The following is a 16,680-nucleotide window of genomic DNA, read 5'->3' on the forward strand; positions in this document are numbered from 1 at the left end:
GAGAGGCCTGTGCAGAGCACACGAGGGACCCAGCCTCCCAGAGGGACGGGGGCTGAGCTGTGGGGTGCCTGTCTCCCCAAGCTTCCTGGCCTGTTTTGACTCTCCTGTGGGTTCAGTCCCTCATTGCCAGAGTGCTGCCGAGTGCCAGGCTCTGCACGTCCTTCCTGCTCCCCGGTGGCTCTCATTGACGCTCAGCAAGGGTGGCCTGGCCTTGGGTCTCCAAGGTCGAGTGTGGCACTCTGCTGCCAGCCCGGTTTCTCTCTGCCTTATCTCCCTGTCCCCGCCCGGGGCCCAGGTCCCTTGCAGCCTGCGTGAAGGGGGGCATTGAGCGGCTGCCGGCAGAGGGGACAGCGGCCCCCAGGCGTCTTGCTGTCAGTGGCCTTTTGGAGGCTCTTTAACAACTGAGCTTTGTTCCCGGCCGAATCTGACCTGGTTCTCTGGAGCGTGACTGCTGGCTGCCTGCAGGCCTCCAGGACAGGAAAAGGGGCAGCGGCAGGGAGAGTAAGATGACCCGGGTCACGGGTCACAGGGTGGCCCTCGAGCCCAGGCTGCCTGCCTTCTCTGGCAGGAACGCGCGTCACCGGTCATCCTCCAAGGGCTGCTGGCTCCAGGCCCCACGCGGCAGGTGTGGGCCCCACAAAGTGCCGGGTGGGGGGAGGAGGCCTGGGAAGACCTCCGTCCTGCTGGCTGACGCCCCCTGGAGAGTCAGGTCTTCTGCTGGCCTGGGGTTTCAGAGTGGGACCGAGATAGGATGAGGGGGTGGCGGGGGTGGGGGTGGTTGTCCGCTGTCCTCTTTCTGGCTCATCCGGGGCAGCTTCCGGGACGTGCAGTGACGCCTGGGTGGTGGCTGGGCCTGCACCTGGGAGCCAGGGGCTGGTCACACAGCCGTGCGAGTCCCTGAGAGCTGAGCCAGGGCCCCCGGTCCTGGCCCGGCCAGGCATGTTGGGGCAGCAGCTGAAAGGCAGGCGGCAGTGGCTGTCTGCCCGTGCTGGAGATCGCTCCTGGGGAGCGTGGTTACCAGGAGGGGCCAGGCAGAGGTAGGCTGGCAGGCGGCCTCGGGCTTGGCCCACACCTCCATCTGACCCGCATCCTGGGGCTCTCACAGACGTCTCAGGGACCGTGCTCCTGTTTCCCCCCGCCAGGATCAGATCCCAGTGGGAGAATAATGCTCCTGTAACCCAAGCCACTTGGAAGTGGGTTAAATCCAATCCCTGTTGTCTTCTAGCCTGTTAAGGACTAATCTGCTCAGAGGGATTTGGGGGTTAGTTCACAAAACATGCTAAGAAAACCGTGACTTTGGCTCTGTATCCGCAGGTTCAAACACGTGTGTGTGTCGAGGGGCAGGTGTTGGATGGTTGTTGCACAGAGGGGAGCCAGTGTAGACGCTGTGGGGGACACAGGTGGTGGCGTAACCTCCCAGGGCACACCGCGGTGGCAGCGTGAGGCCTCCTGGCCGGTGCAGTGAGGGGCTGAGGGGCCGAGGCGTGGCAGACCCTCAGCTCTGGTGAGCCAGCCATTCTGGACGGCAGCACCTTCCTGCTAGCTGGGGCTTGACGCTCCAGCTGCCAGACCTCTGCATACAGTTTTTGGGTTTGTTTTCTTAAAGAAAAGCTTTCTAAAATACACACTGTGCGTCTCTCCTTTCTCTTTTGTCTTTCCACACCTGCCCCCAGTGGTTCGTTTTGTTCATTACTTATTGCCAATGTGAATAGGAAATTGCGAGAGCAAATTCTTCAGTCCCATCAGTCATAACTTTGATTTCTGTGTGCCCTCGGCCATAGGCACAGCATTTGGTTATCAAAAGGATATAACGTATTTTCCCAGAGGTAGGCATTCCCTACGAAACCATTTTAATTCTGCTCTTTCCACCTGAAATCAGATCTCATGCATGGACTGCAGAATTCTAACTTTACTGGCTGCAGAGTGCATGTCCCCTGATTGACTTAACCATCCTCTTACTAGCTGCTGACGCTGACCCTCTTCTGGGGTGGCGGCGGGGAGGGGGGGGCGCGGAACGTGCCTCTAATCGAGGGTTCTGTGCTGAGGTGAAGATGTTACAGTAGCCGTGCTCCTAGCTGTGGCACATGGGTTGTTTGGATACTGAAAATTTCTCCAGGTAATTAGCTTAATAAAACACTGTACATGATGACTCCTTTTTTCCATCATTCCTGGGATTGCCTCCAAAACCAGAAGAGTGTTCTTATTGCAGCATTCTGTAAGGAGGCTTGATGAACCGAAAATGCCATTTGCTCTGCTTATCAATCTGCTTCGAGGACTGACTTGTTTAAAAGATCAGCCCCGGATCCGTATGGTGGAGCCCCAACCCCCAGTGGGATGGTGTTTGGAAGGGGGCCTTTGGGAGGTGATTCTGTTTAGACAGTCTTGAGGGTGGGGCCCCCATGGTGGGATTGGTGTCCCTATAAGAGGAGGAGACTCCAGTGTTCCCCCTACCCGCCATGTGAGGATAGACAAAAAAATTTTTTGTTAAAAATCAATAAAAGCAAAGACCGGCGAAGCCTTCCACGTATCCCGGGGGCACCTACCTCCTGCTCCGTTCTGCTGTAGTCAGCAGTTTCTCACGGCTTCTCGATTTTCCCTCGGGTCCACTGGCCCTTTGTGAATCTGCTCGTCTTTCTCACGTGTGCAGTTTGTTCATGGTGTGTGTTTCGATGTCTAACCAGGACACAGAAATCACTCGAGGACTTGGAACAGAAGCACTTCCATGTAAGGTCTTTGCTATACAGATGATGGAAAGAAACAGCCATGGGCAGATCCACCTTGTGTGGGGTCTATACAACTCTTAAAAAAAGTATGAACATGATTCCTTGTTTAGAATGAGGAAAGAAATAACACCGGATTGTAAATTTTATTTTATTTTTTTAAAAAGATTTTGTTTTTAGGGACACCTGGGAGGCTCAGTCAGTTAAGCATCTGCCTTTGGCTTGGGTCATGATCCCAAGGTCCTGGGATCGAGCCCCACATCAGCTCCCTGCTCAGCAGGGAGGCTGCTTCTCCCTCTCCCTCTGCCTGCCGCTCCCCCTGCTTGTGTGCATGCACTCTCTCTCTTTCTCTGTCAAATAAATAAAATCTTAAAAAAAAAAAAATACTTGTTACCCTTTAAAAAAAAAGGTGTGACTTCACACAGAGTTTGTGGTACTGCCACAATTTTTGCCCTACACACACAAGAATTCTGATATATTCTATCTCTAAGATAATTTCTGTTTTAAGAAAGAAATAGGAAAGTATGGGGCATTTGTAACTTTGTATTTATTTCTGACCAGAGATACTTTGTGTTTTGACTCCCCATGGAAGAGAAGTGAATTCTCTGCTTACAACTTTGTGTCTGGCGATCAGAATGATTTTCCGTGGACTTTCCCGTGGCCTAGTTTCTGGCTCCGCACATTCTACATCTCACTTTCCCGCCACTGCCCACATTTTTCTGGCAGGCGCTCAGGTCATGTTCACATCTTATCCCTTCTGATTCCACACAGCAGACAGATTGGAGTGGTCATCGGAAGGAGTGTTGCTGGACTGCCACCTGGGGATGGCCAGCAGGCCCCTAAGTAAACACAGACATACCTGTGAGCCATGTAAATACAACCCAGCTGAGTCCAAACTATGTATGTATATCTTCCCATCCAACTTGTCCTTGGCGGGAGCCCCCGGATGCCAGCCCCCCCGCCCCCCGTGTACCTTACACAGGAGGAGTGTGATGGGCAGGAACTCAGAGTGGACATAGACAGTGATTTTACCTGATTGGGTATAAGATATTTTCTGTTTTGCAAATTTTACAAAAACGTTTGACCCTGTGGATGTGTTGTTAGGGCCCTTTTCATGCCAGCCAAGGGCCCTGAAGCTTCAGGTTCCTTGGCTTCCTGGAGACAACCTACGGATTAGCAGCAGGAAGCCACCACCCCTCTCCCAGGTCAGAGGGTCAGAGGGAGGAGGTCATGTCCCAATCCACGATCACCTGATGGTAGTGGGGCAAAGGTGGGCCTGCCCCGCCGGAGCTGCAGCTTTCAGCAGAGACAAGATCTGCTGCTGGAGAAACCTCCCAAGGCAGAGAGAGGGGAAGGATCTACCCCGTTTCTGCCTTGCTCCCACCTCGCAGTCTTCTCCCAAACCCCCCACTGGTTGGCAGGCCTGTGGACCACAGCTCTTCTGCCCCTCGAAGGAGAGCCTAGGAGGGGCGAGGAATGGAGGAATACACTCATGCTTAAAGATTATCTGTTGTTTATCTGAAATTCAGGTTCAACTGAGTGTATTTCATATGGCAATGTAGTTTATATGGGTGGGACCCCAGAGTCCAGATGTCCAGGGACCTTGGTCAGCACCGATGGTCATGTGACAGACCGGGCTACCTGGTGAGAGCTGAGCAGAGCCCCCCATGTGCATAAGCTGTTGGCACCTTCCCGACCCATGAGCCGGACCCCCGTGTTGGCTCCCCACGAGGCTGTGAGGGCTGCCGGGAGAGCCCAGGTCACTTTTGGTCACTGTTGTATCCCCCAGTCCTTGAATGGTGCCCGGTGCAGGGTAGATGCTCAGTAATATTTTCATGAGTCTGCATCTTGTAGATACAGAAACTCAGGCTCAGAGAGAGTGAACACTGGCCCAAAGATGCAGTCAGAGCTTGCGAGCGGGAAGGCCTCCCCACCTCCCCAGCGCCCTGGATAGCGTGCACTTCCGTGGGCAGCAAAGGCGGAGGATGGGAGAAGAGGGAGGAGCCTATCTCCTGATCTCAGGTTCTTCTCAAGATAAGCCTAGAATTTGACTCTTCACTCCCACCTGCAACCCTTGACTTTGCTGAAGCCCTTCCCAGCTTCTGTGGGCACGTGTGCCGTAGAGAAAGAGGGGTGAAGACTGTGTGTCCCGGGACCCCCATCCTGGGATCGGAGGTGGAGGGGCGGGTGGCTCCGAGCCAAGGTCGCTGTGACCTCCCCGTTCTTTCCTGAGAGACTCAAACTCAGGGGTTTGAAGACAAAAATTGAAAATGGATTCTTTTCTGTTCTTTATTGAAAATGGACGTTTGTGCAAGTTTTCATAGTGTCTCTTCCTGCAAAATGGTGACTTCTTGATTGGAGGAAGGTACTGTCCTGACCTCATTTGTTGTTGGCACAGAGCAGAACCGGGTGCATGTATGTGTATGTGTGTGTGTGGGGGGGCGTCACCCTCCCCCTGGGTCGGGATGTCCCGGCTGTGCCCAACCCCAGAGGGGCTGGGCACAGCCGCCAGATCCTGGGCGGAGACGTGGCTCTGACGCTGTGCATGGTGTTGCAGTCATTAAAATCATAACTAATAATAACGTATGAACTCGAGAGTCTAGTGAGATGCCTCAGTGCCTGTTGAACCATTTCGAACTTGTAATTTACTGGGTCCCATCATAAAACCTTGGCCGGAAGGAAGAAATACAGGGCCTTCACACCGACTGCACCCCTGCCTGCATCCCCTGTGGGGGTTGCACGCACAGGGGGATGCCCAGGAGACAGGCCGAGGGGCTCCCCTGGCTGCACGGCTGCTGTGCCGGGTGGGGCTGCAGCTGGGCCGCGGGGCGGAGGGCAGCGCGGGCGCCGGGCGGTTTCCCCGGACCGGTTTTTGCTGCCTGCAGGTGGGCTCTGCCCCCGGGCTGCCACGGTGGCTCCATGCCCCCACCCGGCACACCCTTTCTACCAGGAAGATGCTGCCCGGGATCCCCACCTGGCCCAGCCCTGCCCGGGATCGCCACCTTTCTCTCCAGGACCAAGGAGCCCCCGTTCCTGGTCTGGCATCTTCTTTCCTGCTCCGGAATGCTGAGATTTCATTCGGTTTGAGACGCCGGCCAGGGGTGAGTCCCCCTTTCTGCCCTCTGTTGCCCTCTGCCTCAGTCCCACGGGCTCGGAGCTCGACCCGGTACACTTTACTGGTGTGTGTCACTGGTCTGGAGTTTGTGACCGCTTATGAAACGGCCTTTGCACCCAGCCTCGGAGTTTCTGGGGTGCCCGGGTCTAGGAGAGCACCCAGATCCTGAGTTCCCCCAAGCGTGACTGTTCCCTCTGGATCTTACACTAACTTACACTTTGTTCAAATGCATCAGCTCGGGGCAGCCAAGCTTTGAGAATTCCTAATTCTAGATCCCTGGGTTCAGGCTGGTGTATGTGGCTGGTGAATAATAAGCATAAAAATAATTTTAAACTTATTATGATTATGATTAATATGCTACTAATGATAATGATTATATAATTTATCGAGTGCTTACTTCGTGCGAGGCGCTGTGCCGGGTGCCCACAGTGTGTGGTGTCGTTTAATCTTGGTCACTTGTGTGCGTGCACTGTGCCCTGTCCATGGGGCAGCCGACACTGGAACGGAGACCTCATTTCCCGGGGGGGTGGGGGCTGCAGCTAGCGCCTGGCGAACCCCGGATTTGAACCCTGCTCCTCGGACTGCCGGCTTTCCCGCCTCCCAGGCCTCCGGGAACTCCAGCAGTTGGGTCGGGGATGACTCCAGACGGCCAAATTTCAAATCGCCTCCTCTCCTTCAGAATATGTTTTATTTTAAAATCACACAAAAATAACTCAATTCTCAACTGGAACAACTGAGACCTTAGATGGCTTGGAGGCCTTTCCGGCTCCCTCTTCGCTGGACTTGAGGCAGGGCCTGAGGAGTGAGGTCCAAGGAGCTGGATTTCAGTAGCTCTTGGCCGTGGGTCCCTCCCAGGCGGAGGCCTGGCCGAGTGGGCGGCGCTGGGCGGGGAGGTTGTACGAAGGCGGGAGCCGTGGGCCACTACCTCCCGGGCTCGGGAATCAGCATGCCCAGCATCTTCTCCATGCCAGGGGCTGCCTGGCACCAGCCGCGTGTTTTGGGAAATCGGAAAAACAAACAGCATAAATAAAACAAAAACTCCACCCAAGAAATCTGAGACAGATGCTGTTTTCCTCCTAGCCGCCACGCCAGCCCCACCCCGGGTTTGGGGAGCAGAAGGGGGCTTGGGAACCAGATGCCCGGGGCGGGGGTGTGGAACCTGAATGGGACCTCGTCCCTTTTACCTTTGCCGGAAGCAGGATAGGGGCACGGGTGGGAGTCCAGCTCTCTCCAGGGGGAGTCGCAGCCGGAAGTGAGTCAATCCACAGGAATGTTGGGCCCATTCCTTCTCTGTTCCTCACCCCGTACGGTTTCCATACTGGGGACTCGCTGGATTCATAGGCACTGCTGTGGCTGACTGATGCCACTCTTAGCCGGACAGTGGGACCCCTGAGTGGCTCGTGTATGTGTGTGTATTTGGGGGTGATGATGAGATGGTGATTCGCATGGGTTGTTACATGCAGTGTAGCTCCCATTCAGGGGTGTGGAGAGAGGTCACAGCCATCGTGGAAGGGAGGCCTGCCGAGGCCGGGGATGCCCTCGCTCACGCCTCAGCAGCCTTGGGAGCAGGGCCTGTCCCCTCCCGCCCTTCCCTGCTCTGGGCAGCCCACCAGAGACATTTCGGGCCCACCCTCTCCCGGTCTTAAGAGAGCTGTCCGTTCCAGAAGTCCAAGGCAGAAGCTGCCCGCACGGGCCTGAGGCCGTGGTCCAGGCTCCCTGTCCGGCAGGGCCGGCCTGGAATCCCTGCGCTCTGGTTGGACGTCTGAGGAGGGAAGGTGTTCATCGCTCAGCTGTGAGCAGATGTGCGTCAGAGTAGGTGGGCACCGAGGACAGATGCTTGCGTGTCTGCTGGGTGAGATCTGTATCAGTCGGGGTTCGCCAGAGAAACAGACCAGTGGGGGAACGGGCTCATGTCGTTATGGAGGCTGAGGAATGCCTATGGGCTGCCATCCGCAAGCTGGACACCCCGGTGTGTGTCCCAGTCCCGGCCAGGCCGAGAACATACTCCCTTGCTTTGTTCTGTGCATGCCCACCACACTGGGGGGACGGCTTGCTGCCTTTAGTCCATCGATTCAAATGCTAACCTCATCTAGAAACACCCTCCCCCACGACACACCCCCCCAGAAACCATGTTTGGCCAAACGTCTGGGCACCTGGGAATGCAGTCAAGTTGACCTGGTGTGGCTGGGGTGGGGTCGGGGGCTCTGTAGGAGAACTTGGCATCTGGGGATGTCTGAGCCTCCCTGCCCTGAAATGGCAGTGGTGACACCTGCCTGGTGGGGGTGGGTGGGGAATGGACACGAGCTCGTGACTGTCCTAGGGCCTCGGCACGTGGAAGTGGTCATGACCGCCAGCATTCCGCCCGGCCTCCTGCCAGGGTCAGCTTGGGCCTCCCTGCCTCCTCAAAGCCTCGCTGGTCACTTCAGGCCCTTGAATCGCCTGCCACGTGCATCTCTCGGCGTTGTTTCGTGGTGTGTGGGTTCAACATTTGGGGCACATCTTGGGGTCCTCCCCAGCCCTGGAAGGAGGCTCAGGCTTAGCGGCAGGTATCTGTCAATACTAGACCCTGCAGGGTGGACCGCACCCATTCTGTTGCTAAATCCAGCTTCCTCCAGACGTGGAGAGCATGTGTGTCCCCGGGGAGCTGGGCATGAGGCCAGGTCTGCAGGTCGCCCTGCTTGGAGCTCTGGAACCTCTACGAACAGCGCCGGCTGCATCCACTCCCTGTTGCCCATAGTTTAGGAGTGGGTTTGTGGAATGAATGTGGGGATAAATGAATATCCCCAGAGCCTCTCTGGAGGACTGCAGGAGAGGAGTCAGCACCTCTGACCCCAGCGTTCTGGGTGGGTGTCAGATGGTGGAGGCTGCGGGCAGGTTTCTGGGTTAACCCGGGGCCCCTTCTCCGCTCATCTTGCTGTCTGCGGGGAGGGCCTCTGCTGGCCAGCATGGGGTGTCCCTACAGCTTCAAGGGATGGCTTGGTTGCCCAGGCAGCCCGCTTCTGGAGCAGCAGGATCTGGCAGCAGTCGCGCTCCCCTGCCACTCCCATGGGTCCCCTTCCTGGCAGCCCTGGGTTTGCTTGGCTTAGCACCTCCGCAAATCCCCTCGAGTCGGGACTTGCCTGCCGTAAGCCTCTCCAGGGAGCACGCACTGGTCCAAGGGTGTGTGTGCCGGGACAGTGCGCGTGCAACACGAGGCCGTGTTAATCTGGGGCTCCGTCCTTGTTCCCTCCTGGGGCTGTGGGAGAGAACAGCTCATCCTCCACCCTCCCAAATCCAGCCCAGCTCTGCCCAGGCCCAGAGCAGAGGGGCTGGGTCAGGGACTCTGGTGCAGGGACATCTCAATTCCCAGTACAGGTAGACGTGCATTATCCCAGGGGGTGGCAGGTGCCTGACTGGGTGACAGCACCCTCACCATCCTGCAGACAGTCGGGGTGGGGGGGGGCACACTTGGCCAAGCCCAGATTCTGGAGGTTGATGGGACTTGGGTTCCTTCTGGGCTCAACTCCTGGTAGCTGTGTGGCCTCAGGCAAGTTACTCAATCCCACTGAAATTCAGCTGTGAAATGGAGTAGTGAGAGTTACGTGGGAAATGTGTGCAAAGGGCTTGGCCGGCGTCCAGAAGGCAGTGGCTGTCCTTGTGGGTAGCTGCTGGGTCTGGGTGTCACCTGGGAGGACCAGGGCCGCTGGCCCCACAAGGAACTGGTTTCTGGTCCTGGAGCCCATTGCAGGAGCAGAGGTGAGGATGTGCCCGGTGTGAACCACCCCCTAGCGGCCTCGTGTGACCCTTGCCCTCTGCCCCTGTCTTTAGGAGTCACACGGACCTCCAGCAACCGTCTCCGGAAGCTCGGCGACCCCACTGGCCCAGGTAAGTGGCTTGTTCAGCCGTGACCCCCTCTGTTCTTCCGGCCCAGCACTCTGTCCCGCCTGGCCTTCTCGGGTGAGCGGGGCCCCTCGCCTGCGGCCCAGGGAGGCCCTGTCTTTGATGGCTCTGATTCAGGTGGCTTTCAGGCCCACTGACCACAGCTCTGCCGGAGGTAGGCCTCGTGGCGGGGGGGCTCTCTGTAGGGAGGCAGCTCTGGCTCAGGGAGCAGGCCCGCATATGCGGGCCAGAGGACAGAGGGGAGAGGTGGATGTGGATGCCGTAGGGCCGCCCCTGCTGAGGCGCTGAGGGACAGGTGGCCCGTGGGCGGGTGGCTTTGACCCTGAGCAGCTCTGGGCCAGTCGGTCCACGGACCGCTGCTGCTCCCTGCAGAACTGAGGGGGCTCCCGCGACAGAGCAGACACGCAGCGGGGAACAGGTCACAGAAGTGGGCTCTCGGTGGTCTTGGCCGAGCTCTTCTCTCTGCTTTTTCTCTGTGTGTCCATGCGGGTGGCCTCTTTCCAAAGAGGACATTGGGGCCCAGAGATGAAGGATGAAGGGACTCACCTCCCCTAGAGCCCATATCCTCCCTCCAAGACCAGCCCTGCCCTGCAGAGCTTTCTGTGATGGTGGGAATGTTCCACACCAGCCGTAGTGGCCACGTGACTCTCGACCACCTGAGAATACATTAAGTTTATTTTATTCATTCAATCACTTGCGTAGAATGACTTAATTAACGTATTTTAAATTAACTTCCACATAATGTCTACATGTAGCTAGCAGCTGTGAAATTAGACAGCCCCGGATCATTCTGGCTACCCCAGAATTCCTTACCCAGATGTTCCCGAGCCTACTTCTGGGGCCATTGCAAACCTCTCTGAGGGCTATCCATCAGAGGTGTCACCTGCCCGTGGGCTGGGCACCCCCAGGCTCGTGGGGTGGCCGAGGGGCAGCGCCTGGCAGGGAGTGGGGGTGGCAGTATTGGGGGCGTGTGGATGCATAGGCTGGGATGTCCCCACGGCTGTGTCTGAGGCCCCTTGTGGTGCAGGATGGGGCCGGGTATGGAAAGGGAAGGGTGACGCCCGGCTGGAGGTCTCCAGGGCGGCTGAATGATTCACATCCGTGGTTAAGCAAGAGCTCCGCCCCACGCAGCCGCGTTGGGCCACTAGCCACTGGACTGCCCAGCCGCCCCTGTCTTTCTGGGGAACTTTTCTCTGGGGCCCTTTGCCTCTGCAGCTGGTCTGCTTCTCTGCCCTTCCAGCAGCCGGGCTGGGTCTAGGGGTCTTGCCTTGTGCTGGGGCTGGGGACGGGCTGCTGAGCTCAGGGGTTGAGGTCTCGGGAGACTGGCGCCCTGGGCCGTGGGGACAGTCTCCTCTGGCCCTTGCTTCCCTGTGCTCAGACCAGCCAGTTCTGTGCCGTCAGCACTTGGCAGCCCCTGCCATGGCTCCGCTTGGAAGCCTAAGGCATAATTTGCCGAAGCCCAGAGCTGCAAGCCGGTGATCTGGGTTTTGCTTGGGACCGCCTGCTGACACACGAAACCCTCTCTGTGGGGGCCTGTGCGGGCTTTGCCCCGGGACACCCTTTCCTTGTCTTCCTGGCTCCTCTAATCCCGACCATCCTGCAGCTAAGACCAGGGTCCCAGCGGGGTTCTTCCCTGGAACCCCAGCCTCTCAGCCCGTCCCTCTGACCCTCGCAGGATCCCCATTTGGAGCCGCCGCCCTTCCTCCCCTCCCCCCAGCCTGACCTCTTGTCGCACACGGCCCGGTTGCCTGTGTCCAGGACTCCGGACCCCCAGTGCTCCCAGAGGGCAAGGGACTATCCCAGCGCATCCTCCATGAGCTCAGATTCTTCACGAGGCTGTATTTGGGACGAGGCCGGGAATGGCCGATTCTGGTACAAGCCACAGTCCATCAGCTCAGGCCACACCCACGGTCAAGCCTTTGACGAGCTCACTCACTTTCTGCCCTTTTTTAAAAAATGGAATTGGTAGACATATAAAAAAAACCTGTTAAGACTAAAATAAACCAGCCATGCACCCACCATCCCTCTTGAGAAATAAGGTGTTCCAGGTGTGCTGTGAGCCCCCAGGTGACCCTCTCCATGCCCGTTCCCACCAGGGTGACCACCTGTTTGAATTCAGAACCGGTCACTGCTGGGCACGTCTGTGTTGCGTGTCTGTGGACGACACGCACCTCGTCCTGCGGATAGGCAGCGTCACATCGGGTGTGCAAGGGGAGTCGGCCAGTAGTTGCTCTTTGCTTTTTCACGCGACAGGATGACTTTGAGATTTATCCACTCGGGGTGTGTGTAGCTTTGTTCATTTATTTTGACCGTAGGCGAGGGCTTCTCTGTGTGGGCAGGCAGAGTTACCTACCCACTGGCCTGTTGTTGGAGGTCCATGGAAGGTTTCCTCTGTTACAGACGCTGCTGGAAACGTTCTCATGTGTCCCCGTGCACACATGTGTGTCCCCAGGCGGATCGTCTGGGCTGAGGGGATGCCCACACTCAGACCTCCCAAGTGGCCTTCCAGTGTATTCTCCCACGCTCACCCGCTTGCGGTGCCTCGGGCAGCCTCTCTGGGCTGCTGCCTCCGGGCCACTGTCTCTGGCCAACCTTTGCCCTGGTTCCCACAGCTCACACAGCATTTCCCCTCGGTCAGCTTCTCACCTCCCGCGGCCGGCCCAGCCGGCTGCCCGACCGTCCCCTCTGGGGCTCCTCAGAGCCTCTCCTTCTGCCCGGACATCCGGTGTATTCTGGGTCCTGCTTTTCCTCTTTCAAATACCTCTGAGATGGGTGGCCTCATCCCTGCTGTAGGGGGTTGACTAACGTCCCCCCGGAATTCATGTTCACCCAGAACCTCAGAAAGTGGCCTGACTTGGAAATAGGTCTTAGAAGCATGATTAGTTAAGGACCTGGAGATGAGATCCTGCTGGAGTTAGGGTGGCCCTAAGTCCGACGGCGGGAGTCCTTACAAGAAGGGGAGCAGGGGAGCAGGCCACGTGAGGACACAGGCAGAGATGGAGTGAGGCGGCCACAAGCCCGGGGACGCCAGCACCCAGAGCTAGAAGATGCAGGAAGGGTTTTCCCGAAGCCGCTGGAGGAAGCTGGGCCTTGCCAATACCTTGATTTTGGACTTTGGCCTCCAGAACGGGGAGAGAATCAGCTTCCGTTGTTTTAAGCCTCTTCCTCTGTGGTGATTTGTCACAGCAGCCCCAGGAAGCCCATGCACCATCCCCCTGGGCTCGTGTGGGCGGACGACCCTCTCCCCACAGGAGGATCTCCCTGAAACACTGCTGTCTGGACCGTGTCTCTGCCCTTAATGCAGGTGCCCCCTGGGATCCCCTGCAGTTGCTCCCGCCTCACCCCCCCAGTCCTTCTGTCTGGGCTCGCACACCCCTTCCTTGCTCTGGGCCCGGTGAGCTGTCTGCCTCATGCTCAGGATGCCCAACTGTACGCACAGCCCGGCTGCCATCATGACGGCCGTGTGGGCAAAGGGAAAGAGTGTGCCTGGGCCTTGGGGAGCTGCTCAAGGAAGACACAGCCAGAGTCCGGCTGCCCGGGGCCCCCATGGGCACCCCTCGCTGGTGCTGCCCCTCGCACCCATGGACACCTGCTCCTCCGTCGTTCCTCTCAGCTCTCAGCCTGGCCATCCGCCCAGGTCCTGCTTGAGGAAGCAGGAAATCTCAGCATCGTCCTTGACCTTTGCCCCACCCCCAGCGCCCTCAGGTTGGCAGGTCACAAGATCTTAGCAACTCCCTCTCCCCTCAGATGACCCTTGGATGGGCTGCCTCGTGGCCTGGGCCTGGGCAGGCATCAGTGTCCCTCCTCCTCTGTACCCCGTCTCCCCACGGAGGCTGCTCTATTCCCATTGGCCTTCGGTGGCATTTACTAAGACCCACCTGCGTGCCCAGGACTGGGCCACAGGCTCCATCCGTGTGATTATCCGAAACAGACCTGATCATGGGCTCTTAAAGAACCCTTAGTTCCCTTTTCCCCACAAGTTAAAGTAAGCCACACAACAGTGTCCGTGACGCTTCCCAGCCTGACCCGTCCCCCCTTCCAGGCTCTCACTCCCGCGTCCTCCCTCCTTGGTCTGTGTGCTCCCGCCTTCCCGGGCCCACAGCTCCAGGATGGGCCCTGCGCCTTCTCATCTCTGAAGGCATTGTCTCTCCGGGGTAACTGTGACCCAACCTGTCCATCTCCAAGGTTGGCCTCAGGGGTTTCTTTGTCCTCCTGCCCACAGGGCTGGATGTTCTTATGACACATGGCTAGCAGGCCATACATACTGTTGAATTGAACTTGATAGGACAAGCTTGGGATGGTCGGCCAAAGAACGAGTTTAAAATAGAAATGTCAGCCTTCTTTTGCGTTGGCTGGAAAGTAGCTTTTCTCTTTGTTTGTCTTCTGGTGAAGAAATTCATGGAGAATGCAGTGTCTCTGGGGAGGAGGGGTTGGGAGAAGCACACCCATGCATCAGTAGGCACACGTGGCTGCCATATTGAAGGCGGTAGATAGAGAACGTTTACGTCATCGCAGAACGTTCTGGTGGGCAGTGCTGGTCGGGAGAGTCTACACGTTGGATCTTCAAATTCACTGTTCTTCCAGCGAGCATTTACTGGGCACCTAGTGGGTTCCTGGCAGGAAGTGAAAGACACCAGCTCTTCAGGGGAGTTTCCAGTATTCTCGGGAGAAGTTTCAACCAGGGGGCCCTGGGGCAGACACTTCTGAGAGCCTGGCCTCCGTACTCCTCTATCCCCTTACAGTCGGGGGCCTTGGGCTCCGGCAGGGCTGCAGCCCAGGGTGGATGGCTGAGCATGAGGCCTGTTAGTGACGGAATTGGGCCCCGTCTGGGCTGCCTCTCGCCATTGTCTTGGTTCCCTTCCACACTGCCCTGGAAGAACTCCCAGAGCAACAGGCCGGTCCGGGCTGTTAGCACCAGTAAACCCCGCAGCTGTCCCCAGGGCAGAGAGGAGCTGGGTTGTATTTATTTAGGAACAGCTGAAACTTGCTGCACAATAAAGAGTGGAGAGAAGGTTCCTGAGAGGAATGTAGCCGCCCGGGCCCAGAATCCGCCCCGCTTGGGGAGGCTGCCGGCGGCCGGGCTGGGGCGGGCTGCCCACTCTCCTGGCAGGTATGGTAGCCGAGGCGGCTATGGGAGGGTCAGCGGGAGGGGGTCAGGATGGAGCACCTTTATTTTAACTCAGGGAAGCAGACTTGAGTGGTGGAGTCTGGGGATGAGCAGGAAATGAACGGAAAAGTCATTTTTTAGAGTGAGAGTTCCCCGTATCGTGGAGCTGATTATGGAGGATTCGCGAGTATCTGCATGGGGGCGGCGGCCCAAAGCCTGAGCCCAGAGGCTCAGAAAGCCTCCTTTCAGCCGGGCTCCTCTGCCCCCACCTCCTCACGGCCCCTCCTCAGAAGGCACACCGGGAACGAGGCCACGTTGGTCTTGGGGCCCCTGCTGCCCACATCATGGGAATCATCCTCCTGGCCTGGTGGTGGGTGTCCGGGGCACCCCGGGAACATCTCTTAGCTGTGTGTCCTCTCCCCACGGGGTGCAGGGGGCTTGCAGCTGTGCTTCATGAGGGGGCCTGAGCCATGTCTTTAACGACAAAGCTGTCCTCCAGCTCTTCCTCCTCGCCCTGTACCACGCCCTGTACCATGCCCCTCGCTGGGGATGGGGACATCGATGGGAGTATGCAGATGGTGGGTACAGATCTTTTGCGGGGGTGAAGGACAGAGATGCCATCTTGAGGACTGTCTGGAAGAGGCTGTTGGGCAACGGTGCCAACCCCAGGACGTGGGCTGGCTGGGGTGGCCGGGAGCGGGGGCAGTTTCCCAAAGCTGTGGCCGTGGGGGGGTCCTGCCTCCCCCAGATGGCAGGTGTTGGTCCAATTTGGGAAGTGCTGGGTTGAAGGAAGCCAGCCCCCTCACAGGGACTACTCATTGCATTTACTATGGTAATATGCCGGAGGAATCTAAGGCAGGCTTCTAGTTTTATGTAACCACAGAGCCATGTCAGTGGAGGATGGAGCCACGCGGGGAACCAACTTTGGGGATGCAGGTCTGGCCTGGCCTGGAAGGTTGCTTCCCACCCCCCCACCCCGCCGGGGCGGGGAGAGTGCTGGTGCTTAGACCGAGCCTCGGTGAGCCCTAGGGGGTTGGCTGCCCCCTTCTCCCACGGCCTGGCCTCACCCCACTTCTGCGCCTGGCCTCTGAGCTGGCTCATGACTAACACGGGCCTCATTGGAGCCAATTGGTGCTGCCAGGTTTTTGGTTTCAAATGATCCCTTGCTTGGGCCAGAATGCTTGGATTTTTAGGCATGGTGGGGGAATGGACATTGAGCCAAACTATGCCGGGGAAGAACCGAGGGTCAGAGCTGTGCTCAGCTGCACCGACTACGGCAATGAAATCACAGTCTGTGTGCTCAGCGCCCGGAGGCGGCGGCCAGGAGGGACGTGGCCCCCACCGCCAGCCGAGGGCCTGGCCTACCCCGAATTCCCACCAGCGTGCCCGTCTGTGGGGCCTTCCTGGGCCTGCTTGCCCTGCTGGGAATTGGTGCCGGAGAGTCCCATGTGGTATTAAAGGGGTTTCTTCTTTATATGTTCTCTTTCATTTCTAAATTTAATACAATGAACAAATATTACATTTATAATCAGAAAAGCCAGTAAGGAATATTTTTTCAAAATCGGGGAAGAGATTGAATGAATAAACCAAAAAATTCTCCCTGATTGCCATTGTTCGAACTCAAGGGTTGTTGGTGGTTGGTGGAACATAATGTTTTCGAATGGAATATGATGACCAGAAAATGTTAGACGAGGACACTGGCTCGCTGGTTTATGGTGTCTGTCTGTGTTCCCTGGGGGGCCCGAACAAATGGGCGCAGATTTGGTGGCTTGCAATGACAGAAGCGCATTCTCTCAAGGTTCTAGAGCTGGAGGTCTGAGATCGAGGTGTGCTCGGGGCTGCACCTCCTGCAAGACTCC

The 16,680-nt window shown here is 57.6% G+C and overlaps 1 protein-coding gene across 1 annotated transcript in view; it reads left to right on the forward strand.

The window, feature by feature from the left end:
* The window catches only part of SEPTIN9 (septin 9), a 154,541-nt gene that overhangs the window by 5,039 nt on the left and 132,822 nt on the right, over nucleotides 1–16,680 (forward strand). Inside the window, exon 2 of the mRNA XM_021680960.1 lies at nucleotides 9,643–9,699. Coding sequence (XP_021536635.1) covers nucleotides 9,643–9,699 — 57 coding nt within the window. The remainder of the gene's footprint in view (nucleotides 1–9,642; nucleotides 9,700–16,680) is intronic.

This window comes from Neomonachus schauinslandi, chromosome 15 (assembly GCF_002201575.2).
Source record: "Neomonachus schauinslandi chromosome 15, ASM220157v2, whole genome shotgun sequence".
Lineage (NCBI taxonomy): Eukaryota > Metazoa > Chordata > Mammalia > Carnivora > Phocidae > Neomonachus > Neomonachus schauinslandi.